The sequence below is a fragment of the Geotrypetes seraphini genome, chromosome 3 (assembly GCF_902459505.1).
Source record: "Geotrypetes seraphini chromosome 3, aGeoSer1.1, whole genome shotgun sequence".
Classification (NCBI taxonomy): Eukaryota; Metazoa; Chordata; class Amphibia; order Gymnophiona; family Dermophiidae; genus Geotrypetes; species Geotrypetes seraphini.
In genome coordinates, this window is record NC_047086.1 from 65598532 (window position 1) to 65620863 (window position 22332).

General features: G+C 43.9%; 1 protein-coding gene across 11 annotated transcripts in view; it reads left to right on the plus strand.

The window, feature by feature from the left end:
* The window catches only part of DST (dystonin), an 883569-nt gene that overhangs the window by 577704 nt on the left and 283533 nt on the right, over positions 1 to 22332 (plus strand). For all 11 annotated transcript variants that reach the window (XM_033936420.1, XM_033936427.1, XM_033936422.1 and 8 more), the window contains 3 exons: positions 6559 to 6688; positions 10087 to 10286; positions 20212 to 20707. In XM_033936420.1, coding sequence (XP_033792311.1) covers positions 6559 to 6688; positions 10087 to 10286; positions 20212 to 20707 — 826 coding nt within the window. The remainder of the gene's footprint in view (positions 1 to 6558; positions 6689 to 10086; positions 10287 to 20211; positions 20708 to 22332) is intronic.

A 22332-nucleotide genomic window follows, 5' to 3' on the forward strand; every position in this document is an offset into this window, starting at 1 on the left:
AACAGTCCATAGTCTGATATTGAGACAGACATGGGGGAAGCCACTGTTTGTCCTGGATTGGTAGCATGGAATGTTGCTACTCTTTGTTGTTTTGGCCAGGTAATAGTGACCTGGATTGACCACCGTGAGGTCGGGCTACTGGGCTAGATGGATCATTGGTCTGACCCAGTAAGGCTATTCTTATGTACTCCACTACTCACCTTTCCTTCCTCCGAACAAATTCCATTAACCATCACCTATCAACCAGTTTCTAATCCAGTTCACTACTTTGGGTTCTAAATTCTGGCAGTCAGCCTGGACAGGATGTGGGAGGGATCCCTACTGTTCCGGCTCACCACATGTCCACCTGGGCTTAAGGCAAGCCTGTGGTAAGTCTGCAATAAGTCTTAACATCAAAAACTCCTCCTTCCTCCTGACTCCCCGAAACTACCTGCCCTATTCTTCACCTTCTCTAGCCAAGTCCACTGATCTCCTACTGTAACAGACCAACCATAATTCTTTTGTAATCCGCCTTGAACCGCAAGGTAATGGTGGAATAGAAGTCTCGTCATGTAATGCAGTGAATCTGGAAGGGGGGTGGGGTGGTGCAGATCTGGGGAGGACTCAAATATAAAATGAGAACACCATTTTTGGGCCAATTTTTTAACTGAAAATCTCTATTTACATTCAAATATATACAATATCTAATCTACCTGGAGCAGTTGAGGATTAAATGACTTTCCCAGGGTCACAAGGAGCTGCACAGGGTTTGAACCCACAACCTCTGGGTGCTGAGGTTGTAGCTTTAACCACTATGCCACACTCTCCTCTGAAAGGCTTAGTGCAGAAAATGTATGCTTAAATCAGCAATGCCTACCAATTACAGTAAAACTTAATTTTGATGTGGATGGGAGAATAAGCAAATTAATCAAATGCTATTTTTGCCTGTCTCAGGCTTGTTAAATGAAGAATGGACCAGTAATGAATTAATTGGGCTCCAAGAAAATGCTGGGAGACCGAGCATAATATTTTCAGTTCCTGTGCAGTTCCTCTTCTGTCGCTTCTCAGGGACCATGCCACAATTGTAAACTTCTGAAGCAGTTTGCAGATTGCCTCTGAGGAGCGACAGAGGATGAGCTGAGGAAAGAGCAAGAAAAGCCGGATCCTAGCAGCTGGCATTTTATCAGAGCTAGTCAAATTATTAACGGGGTCTTTTAATAAATATTAGTGCATATTATCTGCAGCAGAACTTGTGCTAACCTTTGGTAAAAGACACCCTGATTTTGGTTCTTTTTTTATTTCTCACTGTTCCCAGGCCTCCTCCTTAAATTTTGTTTCAAGAAGGAGATACTGCTTCTAAAACTATTCAGCATCGACTACTAAAAGTTAAACCTTCTGAATATAAGCAGTTTGGTTTTCCAATATAGTAGTTATGGCCAGTGGCGTGGTAAGGGGGGAGGGGGCAGACCACCCCGGGCGCCGTCTTGATGGGGGTAATGGCACCTCCCTTCCTCTCTACCCCCTACTCCTTCCCACTCCTCCCCTGCCGAAAGCACGCCTTCAATTCCCCGCCACCGTATCTCTAGCTCTTCGCCTGCGAGCAGCACCTCCAACCTGCTTCTCATGCCAGCCTCGGCACTTCCCTCTGATGTCACGTCTGGGTCCCGTGACTAGGAAGTCATGTCAGAGATGCTGCTAACGCCGGGAAGCTAAAAACAGCTAGAAGGGAAAGGAAAGGAGTTGGGGGGAGGAGCGGAGAAGAGGGTGCTGGGGTTGCCACCACCCTGGGCACTTCCCACCCTCGCTATACCATAAGAACATAAGAATAGTCTCACTGGGTCAGATCAATGGTCCATCAAGCCCAGCAGCCCCTTCTCACGGTGGCCAATCCAGGTCACTAGTACATGGCCCAAACCGAAGGAGTTGCAATATTCCATGCTACTGATACAGGGCAAGCAGTGGCTTCCCCCATGTCTTTCTCAATAACAGACTATGGACTTTTCCTCCAGGAACTTGTCCAAACCTTTCTTAAAACCAGCTACGCTATCCGCTCTTATCACATCCTCTGGCAATGCGTTTCAGAGCTTAACTATTCTCTGAGTGAAAAAAAATTTCCTCCTATTGGTTTTAAAAAGTATTTCTCTGTAAGAAGCTCTTCCAAAGTTTAATAAAAGGAGCTCTTTATTATTAGAAATTGACAGGATCATATTAGAATGTTATTGAAAAAGTCTGTTCCAGGTTGCAGGACCTGTGTTGTGGAATGCCCTTTCTCCTGAGGCTCGTGCTTTTACAACTTTTCAATCATTTAAGAAGGAATTAAAAACAAAACTGCTCCTGAAAGGATGTGGCATTTAAATATGGAATTAATTGGAAGAGGTATTGGATATCAGAAGGTCAGACTGTTCTAGATGATTTAGGATGATGAGTTTTGAGTATTTGTTTTTCTTGGGTATGTCTCTGTTTTAGAGATTAATTTTTATTATGTATGTTTTATTAGAAACCGCAGAGAATTTTGGATCATGTGGTAGATACATAAATAAATAAATAAATACAATTTAACACTTATTGTGTGCAAGCCCCTGATAATCTACTGTATTTGCAGTAAGGCGCAAAAATGGCAGTCAGTATATAATGATTATTCAGAGCAGTGCAGAAAGCTACCACTAGGTGGTACACTACCTTACATTTTTCAGTGTAATAGTCAGGCTTAACAGTTTGGATGAGGATGGCCCCTAACTAAAAGGTGCATTGTAATAAGGACCTTGTACATTACCTTTCGATGCTATACATTCATTCAAGGGGTTCTTCCCTTTAAAAATTTTAGAGAATATCAAATTACTGTTTGATTTTCACAATATTTCTTTTTAATCCCAGACAACATCATCATAGTGCACTGACTTGATGAAAACTTATGAGAACTTGTAATATCTAGAAATTGTTTATTGCCCCTTATTTATTTAAATCAGGAATTGGTTAATGCATCTATTAAAACTTTAGGGGCCCGGAGAGAAAGTGATGCCACTGAACTAGATGGGCACCTTCAGCTGACTATTTTTGGCATATCCTCTCCATCATGAATCTCTGACATCCAAATTTTATGGATCTAATTTCCTGGTAATCTGATCGCCGTAGTATTGCATTATGGCCAAAGCTCTATAAACTCAGTAAAATTTGCTTAGCAACCCAGCACTCCAGAGCAGTATGCTGGTGACAAGATGGCACCTGCCTCACTGAACTGTATGTGCCCAACAACTCAAGCTGCGGTAGAAGGTATGCAAGGTCCATCCTCTATGACAGGCTCCATGGAGGAGGGGGGAAGACTTTTCTGGCACTATGCTAGAATTTTGTAATATTTTACATGAAATCAAAATGGACATTAAGGCTGTTTGTGCGGAATTGGCCTTACAGCTGATTTGAGTGGTGAAATTGCGGAACTAGGAAATAGAGTAGAAGAGGCTGAGATGAACATGCAGAGGCCGTGACCAGCCTAGATATGCAAATATAGGAGCAGAAGCAAAAGAGTCCTATATTAAGGATAAACTTGTGGAATTAGGAAAATCACAGCAGGCTCTGCAACATATGCATTTGCAGCCTGCCAGAAACTCTGGAGTACTATGACTGTGAAGCAGAGGTACAAAACAATAGCCTCCATGCTACTCACTGAAGAGCATCACAAGGTAGCAGAATCAGATATCCAAATAGTTCAGGCACATTGGACACTGGGACAGGGGACCTAATCACCCAAAGGATATATTTGCATGTTTCATAGACATTAAACTTAAAGAAGCAGTTTTGGCCAAGCCACGTGTCAGGAAGCACATTCAATGGGACTCTTATAGTCTCTGAGGACAAACAAGCATTATATTTTCACATATGGGTGATGTCCAAAGAGCTCAGCATGGATATGTACTGAAGTGTACTGCCACTTTAAAACTTTAGCACTATCCTTATCACATATGCGTGTGTGCCTTCCTGCCTAACGTCAGCTTGCGGGACCTTCAGTTCTCATAATGACACTTTTGCACTTCTTCCTATCACTATTATATCTAAAAATGGTCTTGTCCCCCCATTTGCTTCTTTGCTTTCCTGACTGACTCGCTTAATTTTTCCAGATATTTTTGCCTGCCTTTCTCTTTCCGCGATTTTTTTATAGTTTATTAAAGCTAACCTCTTTTTCTTTACCTTCTCAGATACTACTAGTGAGCTTAAGTTTGACTTATCTTAAGTGTCCATGCAGCGATGATCTTCACAGGTTCTGACGCGTTTCGCCGGAATAGGCTTAAAAGGCTTCTTCAGAGAACCTGTAACGCTGAGTGAAAGATTCAGTTTGTAAATCCTTCCTGGTACGAAGGAAAATGAAATGAAATTTCATAGGAAATGAAAGTTTTTTCCTTCGTACCAGGAAGGATTTACAAACTGAATCTTTCACTCAGCGTTACAGGTTCTCTGAAGAAGCCTTTTAAGCCTATTCTGGCGAAACGCGTCAGAACCTGTGAAGATCATCGCTGCATGGACACTTAAGATAAGTCAAACTTAAGCTCACTAGCTTTGAAGATTTCATATATTGAATACTTTTTCACTAATATTACACCGTTTTTCAGAGACATTTTACTCACCTTTCTACCAAAATCGGTGGTGCAATGATAGATTCTGTGAAAATGTCTTAGGGGTTTTGTCCCCATGTTAAGCTTTTTCCTATCCAACTGTGGATTCTGAGCACCATTCGGGTTAAAAAAGGTGTTGAAAAATTCTTTGTATTGTTCCCTTTACGTTTTTTTTGTGATTATCACCTTTTGGAACAATCAATTGTCTACATTATACCCATTTGGTGTGTTTTGGATAATATTATCACCGTCATATAATTGGTTCACAATCCACACGCCTTGTTTTTGCCACAGAAGATGTTATTTCTAATGGTAAACTGCTTGAGTTTTCACAGTTGCAACATAAATATGGTCTTAATAATTCACAAAGTTATAGATGCAGGCTATAGATGCAACAAAGTTATAGATGCAACTGAAGCAGGCTATTCAGGCGGGGTTTCCTGAATGGAAAAATCTCACTAATCACTAAGTTTAGAGATCTTATGCTTTCAGGTGGACTTCCTGAGATACCAGGCCGCACAGTGGTACAAATTAATATCTGGATTTATAAATAAAAAAACAAAAAATGGTCTTCGGGACATTTGGAACATTGAGATCAAGCATCAAATTACGGCGTCTCAATGACCACAAATTTAGTCTTGGAGGATGAGATGTGCAATGTCTGCATTTATGAGACAAGCTTGGTTTTTTCTGTTACATAGAGCATTTTGGACCCCTATTCGTTTACATAAATTAGATAGCTCTAAGTTTGATAGATGTTGGCACTGTAATCTCGAAGCTGGGATTTTAAATCATCTATTATTCTTTTGTCCATTTATTTTGGATTTTTGGAAATCAATATGGGGCCAAATAAATAATTTATTGGAAAATCCGGTGGCCCTATCATATGATATTATTTTATTTGGCATGTCAATGAGGGGAAAGAGTCAAATATCCTTAAAAAATAATAAGCTCTTGCTAATTATGACTGGAGTCGCCATTCAACAAATTACTTTTAATTGGAAGAATTGGAGTAGATTAAACTTTAATTTTTGGTGGAATTCTTTATGTCATATATATAAGATGGAAAGAATATTAGTCATACAGAGAGGACATTTTAATAAATTCAAAGATGTTTGGGGACCATTAACAGATTATTGTAATGAGTAAATAACACTTTTCCCTTATTTACATAAGTGTAACTGAAAGGATGGGGGTGGGGGGGATTTCTGATTTTACATTGCTTGGATTAGTAGAAAAGAATATATTATAAGTTATACATGATTACATATGATATGATAAGGGTGGGAGGGGGGATAAATTTTATTAATTTAAGATGATTGTAATAGAAATTCAAGTGATGTCTGTAAGTTTAAATGATATTTCTGTTTACACTTGTTGTAAGTTGTAAAAATGAATAAAGAATTTAAAAAAAAATATATCACCTATTACTCATATATAAACCTAGATTTTTGGGCCAAAAAAATGGCCCAAAATGGAGGTCTCAGTTTATATTTGAATCCTCCCTCTCAGACCTATCGCAGGCCTCTCCTGGGGGCCTAGCTTAAGTCCTGCTAGTCCAGTGGTGAACCAGGGCAAGTGCAATCCTCCTCCTAAGCTCCTGCCCCATATAGAGGAAAGACTGGGATATATGTGGCCATAAATGCTTCCTTGAAGAGTGTAACGTGTATTGTTTCTTGTGCTAAACTGTGTATGGCAGTGGTCTCAAACTCGCGGCCCGCCAGATACTATTTTGAGACCCTTGGTATGTTTAAACAGTTTCTTGATCATACGTCTTTCACTATAAATTACAATATTATTATTAAGACTTAGCCAAAGAGTTTAACCTCATGCAAAATTGTCATTTCTTTAATAAGACATTAACTATTTTTTCTGAGGCCTTCCAAGTACCTACAAATCCAAAATGTGGCCCTGCAAAGGGTTTGAGTTTGAGACCACTGATAATTCTTTTTGTCTCACTGTGATTCTTTTTTAGATGTTTGAAGCAGAACTGAAGCAGAATTCTGGTAAGGTTCAGGAGCTAAAGAACAAGGTGACAGAGCTTTTGGAGAAGAACCCAGATGCTGTTGAGGCTCCTAAATGGAAACAGATGTTGGCTGAGATAGGTAAAAACGGAACACAGAATATGACTGCATTTATATTCCACTAATCCAACTACATTTCATCACTCCAGTAGTTGAAGACTAAGGACAATATCAGACAGACTTCTACAGTCTATGGCCCAGGAATATCAAAGAAAAAAACCAATTTAATTTAATCACAAATTTATAATGCATGTAACTATCGGGCAGACTGGATGGACCATTCAGGTCTTTATCTGCTGTCATTTACAGTACTATCCTCCCACCCCTTTTACTAAACCGCAATAGAGGTTATTAGCGCAGGGAGCTGCGCTGAATGCTCTGTGCTGCTCCCGACGCTCATAGGAACTCTTATGAGCATTGGGAGGAGCGCAGAACATTCTGTGAGAACGGGATAGAAATCGAAATAAATAAATACATAAATAAATAATAACCGCTTTCGTGGTTTAGTAAAAGATGGGGTATGTTACTATGTCACTTTGTGGTCCTTCTACATACCTTATCTTTTCTGTGATGTGGCAACCAGAGTCCCTGTCCCCACAGGATCTCAATATCTCCAACCCGTCCCCATGAGCTCTGTCCCTGTCCCATTCCCACAAGCTCTGTCCTCATCTTCACAAGCCTCAAACACTTTAAAATCATGTGCTCAAGGCTTGTGCGGGTAAGGCAGAGCTTGCAGAAATGGGACAGGGACAGAACTTGTGGGAACGGGACTGGGGTATTGAGATCCCGCGGGGAAAGGGACAAATTTCTCCCCATGTCATTCTCTGTACATAATAAAAGAGTAAATGAGAGCATATAAAGATCTGAATGGTCCATCCAGTCTACCCAGTAGTCACACTCATTATACATTCATGGTTAAATTGTATTTTCTTTAATATTTCTGGGCAATAGACCTTAGATGTCCGCCTGGTACTGTCTTTAGGTTCCCACTGCTGGAGTTTCCATTGAAACCCACTCCAGCCTATCCTAAGCATCTGTCACTGGAGCTTCCATCAAAGCCGTCCCCAGCTCATCCTAAACCAAATCACCATATATGGGACACAGACCGTGCAGGATTGCCCAGTACCAGCCTTAGTTTGTTTTATGCCATTATTTTTCTGCTTAGAGATTTTCTGTGTTCATCCCACGCTTTTTTGAATGTTGTCATTTTCATCTCTTCCACCTCCCTCGGAAGAGCATTCCAGGCATCCATCACCCTCTTTGTGAAAAAGAACTTCCTAACCAGACAGGCATACATCATGGATCATACTGTGCCAGTGTTGCCTTTGTAAACTAGGTGCACACATGAGTGCCCTGTTCTAAAATTACCCTATCAGTGCATGCAGTGATGGTCCATTTCATCTGAGCTGGACATTGACCTATAGAGTAAATGTCTGGGGGGATTTATTTAAACAGACCCTGTTGTGACTGACCTACATATGCTTTATATTTAAGCCTACTGGAGCTGGTATTCAGCCTGTCAGAGGCAGCCCGACTATCCCCCACAGGCCATGACGATTCTAGATATTCAATTCTGGGGCCATATCCGGCCGCTGTTATTCACTATCTGGGTCAAAGATTGTTACCTCAGACTTAGCTGGCTAAGCCAATATTCTGCGACTGACTAGCTAAGGCAAAGCGGCAAAAGATAAATTGATTTTTAAGCAGGTCTATCTAGTTGCTACCCTTAGCTGGCCAGCCAGAGAATATTGGCAGTGTTCAGTTATGTCACGCAACACAACTGGTCACCGACCAATCTGGCAAAGAGATAATTGGCTAAGTCCTGCTGAATGTTGGAGGGGCTATGTTTGGCTAATTATACTGTCCAGTTTTTACAGCATGTAAACATCAAGGGGTAGATATTCATCCAGCAGTGGTCAGCATTATTTTATCCTGGCTTTATGCCTGAATATTCAATGCTGGGTCATGTCCAGGCATTAGCATTGCATATTTGGGTATTTGTGGCTGAATAAAATGTAGCCAGTTAAGTGAAATTTTCAGCACTTAAATAGCTAAGATGTGTTCGTAGAGAATGACATGGGGACAGAATTTGTCCCCGTCCTTGTGGATAACCACAGGAAAACATCTCGGGTAATTCTTTAGTGTCTATCTCAGGGGTAGGGAACTCCGGTCCTCGAGAGCTGTATTCCAGTTGGGTTTTCAGGATTTCCCCAATGAATATGCATTGAAAGCAGTGCATGCAAATAGATCTCATGCATATTCATTGGGGAAATCCTGAAAACCCAAATGGAATAAGGTTCTCGAGGACCGGAGTTCCCAACCCCTGGTCTATCTTGACCTCAGTCCTTCTACAAGCATTCTTCAGTGCAAGGCTTAAGGGTCAGTGGTTGTGCCTAGTCATACTCTGATTCTTCCTTCTCTCCTTAAAGAATGACACGGGGATGGATTCCTGCTGTTAACCATGGGTACGGGGACAAATTCTGTCCCCATGTCATTCTCTAAGCAGTTCTATCTCTGAGGTTATCCTAGCTGGTTAAGTGCTGACTCTGCCTCTGGAATGCCCACAAAGTAGCTCTTTTGGGCTTTAGTGCTAACCAGACATTTTCTGTGGTGCTAGCCAGTTAAATGCCACTAAATATGCCCAGTTATAGGCAGCGGAATGCAACATCTGGTCTTCCCTGCCTTCCCACCCACCCCCAGCCCATGCAGTATCTGTTCTCCCTGTCTTCCCAATCCCCTACCACCAACTCATTGCGTGCAGTGTTCTTCTTTCCCCCTCCCCCCTAGCGGGACCGTGCAGCACAAATTCATCAGCTCCGGACTTCCCCACACCTGCCCCTTCCCCCCAGGGATCTGTGCTATTTTAAATGTTCTGGCAGCCGTGGCGCAGCATCCACCAGATGAGACATCTGCTGTCGGCCTACCATGGAACTCTTCATTCAGCAGCCGCCCGCCTAGGTGGGAACAGGAAGTCGCTACTGAATGAAGACTTTTGGGGCAGGCCGACGGCAGAAGTCTCATCTCGTGGACGCTGTGCTGCGGCTGCTGGAACATTTAAAATAATAGCGACCCGGGGGGCAGGTGTGGGGAAGCCCGGAGCTGATGAGGTCGTGCCGCAGGGTCCCGCTTGGGGAGGGGAGGGAGGAAGGAAGAGGAGGTAAGGTTGGGGAACCGAACCATCGCCAATTTTTGGGGAGCCCCCACCCCCTGTTCTGACGCCTATGTGCCCAACTATGGTAATTGTTATATTTATGTTATATTGCCTTTCCTCTATGGATATCAAAGCAGTTTACGTTACATTAGATAGTAATGAAGTACTCTAAGTTAGCACTGGACAAACAATTTAAACAGGCAGGAGCTAGTTCTGTCTGTTTAGATCGTTTTGAAATTAGATCCCCAATATTTTTTTTATGCTGTACAATAATAAAAAGGGAATTAAAATTTTAGAATAGCATCATTATTGCTTTATGATCTTATAGATGCCAGGTGGAAAAAAATCAGTCATCTGACTGCTGATAGACAGCAAAAACTGGAAGAGTCGTCCAATTACTTGACCCAGTTCCAGACGGCGGAAACTCAGCTGAAGCAGTGGCTTGTGGAAAAGGAGTTAATGGCCAGTGTGCTTGGGCCTCTCTCCATTGAGCCAAACATGCTGAACACTCAGAAACAGCAGGTTCAGGTCAGTATTATGTTCATCTACATCAGGGGCGGCCCCCGTGATGTATTTTGTGCGGCCCTGGTCGAAGGCGATGCAGTGTTTTACTCTGCTGCCCCTGGGTGTTTACCGTCTTGCTGGCTCCCTCCTCTGTCTTACTGCAGCATTTGCACGGCCCCAGAAACATTTTTTTTCTGCCCATGCGGCCCAGGGAAGCCAAAAGGTTGGACACCCCTGATCTACATGCTTCAGAAATTGTAGACCACATTTTTACTTGAGATTCTGCAGGAAATCTTAGTGCCAAGTCATGCAGGCTTTCTAACTAACACTTATTTTTAACTTTAAAAGTGTGCTGTGTTTTGAATTTTTATGTTTATTAAATGACAGCATGCAGTACTGAATAGGTGATTTATTGCCTGGGCTGTGATTAGATACAGTTTTAATAATCCTTTAAACTCTTGTGAAACACACTAAATTCTTACAGACTTTGGCTAAAGCCCAAGATAATCTATCCAAAATGGATGTAATGGAGAAATACTAAGGATCTCAAGCGCTCACAGCTATAAGCCTGATGTATTTTTCAAGCTAATAACCACAGGATGAGCTATCATCGGTCCTGTATATTCTCTTTTTTTCTTCAATTTTTATCAAAACACTTTTTCTTTTTAATATTTTTAATATTTTCAATGTATTAAATACTTTGCAAGTCTTATTTCAATTTATGTACTGGTCTTCATTTATTAAGCAATACTCCCATTTAAGAATATAGTTATGAAGTACTTAGATACAGTTTGACATATATTTCACTGTCTTCCCTATTATCTTTGCAGATGCATTATCTCTACATTAAAACAAATAAAAATGGATATGAAATACAAGTCAAACCTCTCCAGCAAGTGCAGATTGACTGTTCTCAGTAAAATGTTGACACGTTACCTTTGGTTTCAGATTAAAGCCGATGCTAGTCTCGGCGCTGACATGTTGTCATGATACATTCATAGGTGAACTTGTTTGCTGTGCTAATATTTTGCCTTCTGTAGTTTAACAACAAAGAAAGGCAGAGTGGGCATATAAGGTGTGGTCATATAATTTCAGAAAATGAGCTGGGAAACTTATGGTTTCCTTCATATAGGTGAAAAGAATGTCAAGTTAGTTTTGTACATTTTTACATAGATTCATTAGAGGCGTAAGAACATAAGAATTGCCGCTGCTGGGTCAGACCAGTGGTCCATCTTGCCCAGCAGTCGCGGCCCTTAGGTCAAAGACCAGTGCCCTAACTGAGTCTAGCCTTACCTGCATACGTTCTGGTTCAGCAGGAACTTGTCTTGAATCCCTGGAGGGTGTTTTCCCCTATAACAGCCTCCGGAAGAGCGTTCCCATTTTCTAACACTCTCTGTACGGAATCTATCCCCTTTTAACTTTAGAGAGTGCCCTCTCGTTCTCTCTACCTTGGAGAGGGTGAACAACCTGTCTTTATCTACTAAGTCTATTCCCTTCAATATCTTGAATGTTTCGATCATGTCCCCTCTGTCTCCTCTCTTCAAGGGAGAAGAGGCCCGGTTTCTCTAATCTCTCGCTGTATGGCAACTCCTCCAGCCCCTTAACCATTTTAGTTGTTCTTCTCTGGACCCTTCTTCATATACAGTGTACCATGGCCCGGTAAAGCGGCATGATAACCTTCTCCAGTCTGTTTGTGCTAAGAACACAAGGCCTTTTTGTAATGTATGCTAAGCAGTTATCATGTGAATTAGCATGCAGTAACTGTTAGCCCACGGCCACTGCTGTAACATGAGTTACATGCATTGGTCTTCCCAGCCTCTGAAGCTGCTGTCGAAGCTCACTCCAATTATGAGGTAATTTATGTTTTGCTTTAATTGGATTCAAATATTTTTCTGTATATTGTTCCTGTATGTTTATACAACGCATTCATGAATTCATCTCCGTTTTTTTTCTTCACAGCCTCCTGCGGGAGGGCATTCCAGGCATCCACCACCTTTTTTTGTGTGTGTAAAAGTATTTCCTGACATTGCTCCTAAGATTCCCACCTGCAACCTCAACCAGTGACCTCTAGTTCTTCCGCTTCCCCCATGTGTGACATGAAGTGTGCACTCATTCACACTTTTTTTTGCACACCATTAGGAGGGGGAAATGGGCAGGAAAAGGAATGTGGACTGCCTTTCAAAGATGGTGATTGACAACACGTTGTTACTGTTAGAGATAGCACAGATGCTCTTAACACCTCCTAAATAAAATTGCTTCACAAATTTAGCCAAAATCTGTGCTGTAGTGAGGCTGTATAGATTTTCACAAGTGCTCTTTGTCACTCTGCCAGCACTCTGTCTACAGTACACTTCTGAACATGCCTGCAGCTGAGCCTAATAAATGTATGTTAGAACATAAGAACATAAGAATTGTCGCTGCTGGGTCATACCAGTGGTTCATCTTGCCCAGCAGTCCACTCACGTGGCGGCTCCAAGGTCAAAGACCAGTGCTCTAAATGAGTCCAGCCTCACCTGCGTATGTTCCAGTTTAGCAGGAACTTGTCCAACTTTGTCTTGAATCCCTGGAGGGTGTTTTCCCCTATAACAGATTCCAAGAGCGTGCCAGTATTCTACCACTCTCTGGGTGAAGAAGAACTTCCTTACGTTTGTACGGAATCTATCCCCTTTCAACTTTAGAGAGTGCCGTCTCGTTCTCCCTACCTTGGAGAGGGTGAACAATCTGTCTTTATCTGTTAAGTCTATTCCCTTCAGTATTTTGAATGTTTCGATCATGTCCCCTCTCAGTCTCCTCTTTTCAAGGGAGAAGAGGCCCAGTTTCTCCAATCTCTCACTGTACGGCAACTCCTCCAGCCCATTAACCATTTTAGTCACTCTTCTCTGGACCCTTTCGAGTAGAACCGTGTCCTTCTTCATGTATGGCGACCAGTGCTGGACGCAGTATTCCAGGTGAGGGCGTACCATGGCCCGGTACAGCGGCATGATAACCTTCTCCGATCTGTTCGTGATCCCATTTTTAATCATTCCTTGCATTCTGTTCGCAAAGAAGCTCTTGGGAACTGAATGGGCTTATTTTATTTATTTAGGTATTTATATACCACTTATCAAGGTTATCTAGGCAGTTTACAATTAGGTACTCAAGCATTTTCCCTATCTGTCCCGGTGGGCTCACAATCTATCTAAAGACGAAGCTCTTTGTTGAATTTTTTATTCACTGATATATTGTATCTTTGGTGTGTCCGGCTGTGGCTTTGTTGTACTTGCATTTTTCTTATTATTCACTTTCCTTTTGTATTTGTTAAAATTCTAATAAAATATTTTGAAATCACAATCTATCTAAAGTACATAAGAACATAAGAATAGCTTTACGGGGTCAGCCCATTGATCCATCAAGCCCAGTAGCCCGTTACATGGGGCGGTGGAGGACTGAGTGACTTGCTCAGGGTCACTAGGACCATTCTTTGCATTCGTCACACCGCTAGTTGGCAGCAACACTTTATAAAAGGAACCTAGGCACCTTAAGTGAACCTTGGTTCTTCTGCAAAATGGTTAGTGCAGTAGATTGAGAACCTGGGGAACTGGGTTCAATTCCTACTACAGCTCCTTGTAACCCTGGGCAAATCAAGTAACCCTCTTTGTCCCAGGTACAAAACTTAGATTGTGAACCCACTATGGACAGAGAAAGTACCTGCATATAATAAATGTAAACCACTTTTATTGTTCTACAAAAAAGAGGCATATCAAATTCATGATTCTTTTAGTCCTGTAGGCTACTTTCTCTCCCTTCCCCCCCTCAAAAAAAAAAAGTCCATAGTCTGTTATTGAGAAAAACATGGGAGAAGCCGCTGCTTGCCCTGGATCAGTAGCATGGAATATTGCTACTCTTTGGGTTTTGGCCAGGTACTAGGTACCTGGATTGGCCATCTTGAGAACAGCTAGTGATTGATCCTTGAGAACAGCTAGTGGTTGATCCTTGGAACGAGCTCCCGGTGCAGGTGATTGAGGCAAACAGCGTGCAAGAATTTAAGAGCAAATGGGATACCCATGTGGGATCCCTTAGGCTTAGAGGGAACCAAGCCAAGGGAACCTGTCACCAGGAGTGGGATTCCTAGGATAGTAGACTTGGGGGGTGGGTCAGTAGAGTGGGCAGACCTGATGGGCTATGGCCCTTATCTGCCGTCATCTTCTATGTTTCTATGACCATTGGTCTGACCCAGTATAGCTATTCTTATGTTCTTAGCTATAATGGTCACTTCAATAGCACCAGTCTCAAAACAACTCTATAAATACATACAGGACCTATTGTTTTATTTGAACTGCAGCTGCTCTTACCACTCCTGAGAAGCTGCGATCCTAGGTAACCGCCTAGCCTGTCTAATGGTTAAGCCAGTCCTGTTGATAAGGGCACAAAAATGAGGAGAAAATAATAATTATAAAATTCTGGCAGCCAGCACAAGGATGTCAAGTAGCACTTCATAACTCTTGAGAACTGAACATGATACAGTATAACTGTGTCTAAAATGATAAATGTTTGAAATCTTCTATAAAACAAAAATTAAATCTTTCCCTTTCTCAGCAACATATCTGATTAATATTAATAATAACTTTATTCTTTTATACCGCCATAACAAAAAGTTCTAGGCAGTTTACACTAAAAAGAGCTGGACAATCAGTGAAATACAATAATACAGTAAAAAATGCAAATATTTATAAAATAGAATTTCAATAATAAAACTCACTAAAGATATAAGCTTTAGTACATATTTTCATGAACGTCAGCTGTGCTTCAGTCTAAGCTTGTGGTGCACTAACTAGTCCTTATACTAAGGTGCGGTAGCCGTTTTAGCGCACGCTAAATGCTAACGCGAGGCAACGCGTCCATAAGATATAATGGACACATTAGCACGCATTAGCATTTAGCACGCGCTAAGACGGCTACTGCAGTTAGTAAAAGGACTCCTAAATTAATGGAGTTTATTAAAATATTTTTGTTATGTACTTTTTAAAATTATTTGTTATGTACTTTTTTTTGAAAGTTCTAATGTTGAGAGACAAGGTAGAGCTTTTTTTTTTTTTAATCTTTATTGAGTTTCTAAAGCTAACAAAAATGCAATACAGTATCTATACAAATATTAATCATATATGCATTTATAATCAATCAAAATCCATACAACATAAAAAAAACCCCACTCGACCAACATTTTCATAAGGGAATAGAACCATACAAAAGAAATATCCCCCTCCCGCCCTCCCTCCCCTTAGAGGTAGAGCTTTGTTTTTCTCTTAAAGGGAAAGGCAGAGAACTAGCAAAATATCTGATAGTCCACTCCCTAGTTAATGAAACGTTAAGGATTATTTTTGTCCTGGATGTCAGCATGACCTCCTTCTTGTTTCATGTATTTACACTGTAGACGTTTACACTGGCAAATAGCAAAACTCTACAAAAAGCCTGTTTGTTGGTGTCTGGACTCAGGGACAAAGCTCAAGTCTGCTTAGAATAAATAGCAAAAGATTTGTTTTAAACAAAATGCATCAGCTAATGCAGTATGGTTGTTGAAAATTGTGTGTATACTTTAAAAAAATCTCTTTAATCCTTTTGTTAACCAGAATTAAAACCCTTTAGCTGGTATTTTATCACTTAATTATTGAATGTGGACATACCGTATTTTCATGTAGATAACGCACACCCGTGTAAAACGCGCACACGGGTATAGCGCGCGGAAAACAGACATTTATGTACAGAAATTTTTATATACCGCGCACACCTGTATACCATGCATGCTGCCCGACTCTCCCGTCGCCGCCCGACTCTCCTCTGGCCACCCCGACTCTCCTTTCGCCCGCCCCGACTCTCCTCTCCCCCTTGAAGTCCTGTCCCCACCCTGAAAGCCTGATTCCCCCCCCGACATCCGATTCACCCCCCGAAGGACCGCTCGCACCCCCACCCCGAAGGACCGCTCGCATGCACTCCCACCCGCACCCGCACCCCCACCCTGAAGGACCGCTCGCACCCCCACAGCCTCCGACCCTCCCACCATCATGTAGAAGCTCCTACTGGTGTCCTGCTGCTTTCTCTTGGCGGTCCCGGCCCTTCCGTGAGCCCTGCGCTGCTTCCTCTTCCAGTGGTTCACCCTTTCTCTAACGTCAATCCCTCTTGCCCCGCCGACTCCCCGACACGATCGGGGCAAGAGGGAGCTCAAGCCCTCTTGCCCCAGCCAACCGCGGCACCCCCGACACGATCGGGGCAAGAGGAAGCTCAAGCCCTCTTGCTCCCCCGACACGATCGGGGCAAAAGGGAGCCCAAACCCTCTTGCCCCGCCGACTCCCCAACTCCCCGACAACATCGGGCCAGGAGGGAGCCCAAACCCTCCTGGCCACGGCGACCCCCTACCCCCACCCCGCACTACATTACGGCAGGAGGGATCCCAGGCCCTCCTGCCCTCGACGCAAACCCCCCTCCCCCCAACGACCGCCCCCCAAGAACCTCCGACCGCCCCCCCAGCCGACCCGCGACCCCCTGGCCGACCCCTACGACACCCCCACCCCCCTTCTCCGTACCTTTGTGTAGTTGGCCGGACAGACGGGAGCCAAACCCGCCTGTCCGGCAGGCAGCCAACGACAGATGAGGCCGGATTGGCCCATCCGTCCCAAAGCTCCGCCTACTGGTGGGGCCTAAGGCGCCTGGGCCAATCAGAATAGGCCCGGGAGCCTTAGGTCCCTCCTGGGGGCAGGGCCTGAGGCACATGGGCCCAACCCGACCATGTGCCCAAGGTCCCGCCCCCAGGAGGGACCTAAGGCTCCCGGGCCTATTCTGATTGGCCCAGGTGCCTTAGGCCCCACCAGTAGGCGGAGCTTTGGGACGGATGGGCCAATCCGGTCTCATTCCATCGTTGGCTGCCTGCCGGACAGGCGGGTTTGGCTCCCGTCTGTCCGGCCAACTACACAAAGGTACGGGGAAGGGGGGGGGGGGTGTCGTGGGGGTGGGCCAGGGGGGTCGCGGGTCGGCTGGGGGGGCGGTCGGAGGGTCTTGGGGGGGGGGCGTTGGGGGGAGGGGGGTTTGCGTCGAGAGCAGGAGGGCCTGGGATCCCTCCTGCCCGTAATGTAATGCGGGGTGGGGGGGTCGCCGTGGCCAGGAGGGTTTGGGCTCCCTCCTGGCCCGATATTGTCAGGGAGTTGGGGAGTCGGCGGGGCAAGAGGGCTTGGGCTCCCTTTTGCCCCGATCGTGTCGGGGGGACAAGAGGGCTTGAGCTCCCTCTTGCCCCGATCGTGTCGGGGGTGCCGCCGTTAGCAGGGGCAAGAGGGCTTGAGCTCCCTCTTGCCCCGATCGTGTCGGGGGTGCCGCGGTTGACTGGGGCAAGAGAGCTTGAGCTCCCTCTTGCCCCGATCGTGTCGGGGAGTCGGCGGGGCAAGAGGGCTTGACGTTAGAGAAAGGTGAACCGCCGGAAGAGGAAGCAGCAGGCGCAGGGCTCACAGAAGGGCTGGGACCGCCAAGAGGAAGCAGCAGGACACCGATAGGAGCTTCTACATGATGGGGGGGGGTCGGGAGGCTGTGGGGGTGCGAGCGGTCCTTCAGGGTGGGGGTGCGGGTGGGAGTGCATGCGAGCGGTCCTTCGGGGTGGGGGTGCGGGTGCGTGCGAGCGGTCCTTCGGGTTGGGGGTGCGAGCGGTCCTGCGGAGAGGGGTGAATCGGACGTCGGGGGGGGGGAACTATGTAAAAAAAATTTTATATAGCGCGCTCACGCGTATACCGCGCAAGGTTATGCACGGTTTGTAAAAACACGTATAACGCGTGCGTTATATGCGTGAAAATACGGTAATCAATCTGCTCTTCCACTGGAACTGGTGTCTGGGTAATGTTTGAATTATTAGTAGTATTTACAGGTGATAATAATGTGCAATTAATAGTAAATAAAGTTACCCCCTTTTTATGCTGCTACTGCCCATTTGTGTTATACATGCAGACCTTGGTCTAAATTTTAGGATTCTCATATAAATTCTAAATATTTATTTTGAATTAGCATATGGGAAACTTTACCATGCTGCTGTGACAGCATAAACTACCATTCTGTATATACATACATATATATTATCAACTGAATATGTCCCCCCCCCCCAAAAAAAAGGAAGAAAACGTAGCTCCAGTATAAACTGGGGGTTTATATTCAAAGGGTTTTCTTTTTCTCACCTCCCTTGTGATGTTGTGCACTTCTCCCTCCCCATCCCCAGGGGATCCAGCATTTTCACCTATCTTTCCTCCAATGACTAACTTTGTGAGAAGAAGGAACAGTGTCCGTTAGATCAGCAGCATTCCTTGATCACTGAGTCCAGGATGGTACCTTTGTTGACCGATGCTGACAGCATTGCTGTTGGCTGGTGTGGGGGCTTTGAGCATCTGTTCAATCTCAAGGCTTGCTGGCTCCCCTCCCCCTCAAAACAGGAAGTTAAGGAACAGGAGCCGGCAGGCCTTGAGCATGTGCAGATGGTAGATAGTGCAGGTCCCTGCAGTGGTAGACCGTGATGCTGTCAGTATTAACTGAGAGAATTACCGCCTAGCATGCGGTGATCCAAGAATGTGCCAGATCAAAGGGACTCTGTTTCTTCTTCCCACAGCATCAACCACAGGAGAAAAGTAAGGAGAAAATGCTGGAGAACTGGGGACTCAAATACAAACTGAGATGCAATTTGTGACTTTTTATTTTTGCAAAAATGTCTCTGGTAATTCACAAGCCATCTGCATACCATGTTATGGGGCAGGAAATGGGCACATTGTGGTTGAGGAATGGCCGTGGACTGTGCATTGCAGTTAGTGCATGGTATTTAACATGCACTGTCTGAAGAAAGTAGAATTTGAAAGATGGCAGGAATTGAAGGAGGAACAAGATGATTAGAAAGCCCTCAGAACTTTCCTCAATATCTGCCCCTCAATTTCTCTCTTCTCTTTTCTCTCTTTATACACCTCCTAGAGAACTCTGTTCCTTAGATAAGCCGCTCTTAGCTGTACCCTTCTCTTCCATTGCCAATTTCAGACTTCGTTCCTTTCATAGGCTGCCTCCTATGCCTGGAATAAATTACCCGAGTTTGTTCGCCAAGCCTCATCCCTTCCCTTGTTTAAAAGCAGACTGAAAACCCACCTTTTTGATAAAGCTTTCAATCCATAACCCTACTCCCCACTGCCCACCAACCTGGCCAGCAGATTAACCGTTCCCCTTAACTGTATCCATGACATCCTGTTTGTCTAACTTGGCTGTTTATATTGTAAACCCTTTCGAGCAGGGACTGTCTTCTTCTTTGTGACTCTCTACAGAACAGCATATATCTGCTAGTGCTATGGAAGTTAATAATAGTAGTAGTAGTAGTAGTGTGAAAAGTTTCTGTCTCTGGTAACCAGAGCTGAGATTGTGATGTCATAATGCCTCATTCTACTAATAAGAGCCAACCTCATCAGTGATGTCACAGTGGCTTGATTGTCTTGTACTCCCCTCTGCCCACCAACCCAACCATCAGATTAACTGTTCCCCTTAACTGTATCCATGACATCCTGTTTGTTTGTCTTGTCTGTTTAGATTACAAGCTCTTCTTTGTGACTCTGTACAGCACTGCGTACGTCTGGTAGTGCTATAGAAATAATTAATAGTAGTAATTTCTTGTGACCACATTGTGGCCTTTTACGTGGAGAAGGTTGGAGATCCCATGGTTTAGTGAAATGGAATGGGATCAGCACTCCTTCCCCTCCCAACCTGCTTGGCTCTGGGTTTTAAATAATGCCAATGCCAATGACTACCTTAGTGGTAGTTTCACAGTACTACCACTAAGGAGTAGCCTTACTGTACTATTTAAAAGCAGTCATCTTGTCTTCAAGGGAAGAAGGATACCACATCACAGTGCAATATAATCATTAAAGAATGCATACAACATTTGACTAAATGTTCTTTTACTTTTGTGTTTTCTCAGATTCTTCTCAAAGAGTTTGATACCCGAAAGCCTCAGTATGAACAGCTAAATACTGCTGCTCAGGGAATACTGAGTAGACCAGGTGAACTGCCACCATCTTATGAAATTGTGAAAGAGCAGTTGGCAGCTGTGGCTCAAAAGTGGGATAGCCTAACTGGACAACTGAGTGACAGATGTGGCCGCATCGACCAGGCCATCGTTAAAAGCACACAGTATCGGGTCCTCCTGCGAAGTCTGGCTGATAAATTAAATATGTTGGACAATAAACTGAGAGGCAGTTTGGCTGTAAGCGCACACCCTGATGCTGTTAAACAGCAGCTGGAAACAGCTCATGAAGTACAGAAGGAAATTGAGAAGGAAATGAAGAATATAGAAGAGGCTCGGGCACTTTGTGAGGACCTGTCAGCACTGGTTGGAGAAGAATACTTGAAAGCAGAGCTTAGCAGGCAGTTGGAGAGTATTTTGAAGCCCTTCAATGACATTGAACAAAAAGCAGGTTTGTAGTAGACCATAAAGTATTTTTGGCTTAGTATAATGAATGCTATAACTTATTACCTATAAGGGAGAGAGTGGGCATAAAAGAAAAAAACTTTCAAAGGCAACTTAGTCAAAACTGTGCTCTGCCAGCTTCAAATCCAAAAATCCTTTCAGTTGCCTTACCAAAACTTTGCAACCTGCCTGCACTGCTTTGGCCAGGCTGCATACAGTCCAACTGTGTTTATTTTAAATCAGAAGCAGTAACTTTTAACTCTTCTGTTACCTTGATTTATGAGGCAACTCCCCATTACTGGAAACAGTACTTTGCTTTCACAGGATTCCTCACACTTCCATGTCATGCACAACTCCCAAGTCATCAGGTTCAATTTCCATCTCTTCCATAAACAGTTCTTCTGGCATTTCAACTTCATTAGAGTAATTTTCAAAAGAACTATTGGAAGCCTCACTCCTGAGGTCTACTTGATTTTCCTGTGCAGTACCTGTTTCCTGTCTCATAACTCTTTGTTGCTGAGGTCTTCTCCCTTCAGAGGTTGGAACTGCTTTGTGGGTTAGTGGCTACCTCCATTGCATAGCAGACACACCCTTTTCTGTTACTCTGAGCTGATTACCTTTAGATACAGCTGAGATCCTAGATCTTTCTTCTGAACTCAGGTAGTTTCCCTTATGATTAGCCCTAATTACAGCTGGGCTAACTACAGGAACTACTCCAGCCCTGAGTTTTCCTATCTCCTGCCTAGTACCTGCTGGGACGTGGTTTCTTTTCCCTGGTTGTTCCTAGGCTATTATCAGGCAAGGATAAGCGGGTCACTGTAGTGTGCCCTTCTTTTGGGATTTATTAAACAAGGGTGTTTCTTTTCCCTGCCTGGTTCTAGGGGCAGGTTTAGGAGTAACCATAGGTGACACTTGCTCCTTATCCTTTGTTTTAGCCTTAATTTTTGAGCACTGCGGGGCTCTCCCTGTGACAGTATTTACCCCTTATAAAAGCTGCTAAAAATCACATGCATAAATTTGGGCACACGCCCAATTTGCACATGTAATTTATTTGAAAAATGAGCCAATTAGCATCCATAATTTAGATCTTAACAAGCTAATTATTTGTGCTAATTGGACTTAATTCAAATTTTAGGGCATAAAATTAGATGCGGGATCTGCACGTTGTCAAGACGGTCATAAGAGGGTCATAGGCAGATTGGAGCATTCCTGTAATTTATGCGCACAGTTATAGAATAGGGCAGGGCTGCCCAAGTCCAGTCCTCAAGATCTACAGGCAGGCCAGGTTTTCAGGATATCCACGATGAATATGCATGAGAGAGATTGTAGATATTGTAGATATCCTGAAAGCCTGGCTACACGCAGTCTTAGAATCGGGAGAAGGCGCTAATGTTTCTGCCTTTTTTTCCTGTAAAGGAGCTGGGGATACCTGTGCTGAAGGTATGATTTTTGGATATGTGTTCTGACTTGAATAGTCAGGTGGGGGAACGGTTAATGAAACCATTGTCACCCTGGAATGCGTCTCTGTCTCTACAATTTCCAAGGCACGCTCACACGGAGGCCATACCCATATGGCTGCCGAGGCCAGAGTCTCTGCATGAAAAACTTTCCCGACTCTAAGCCAGTCTTCTA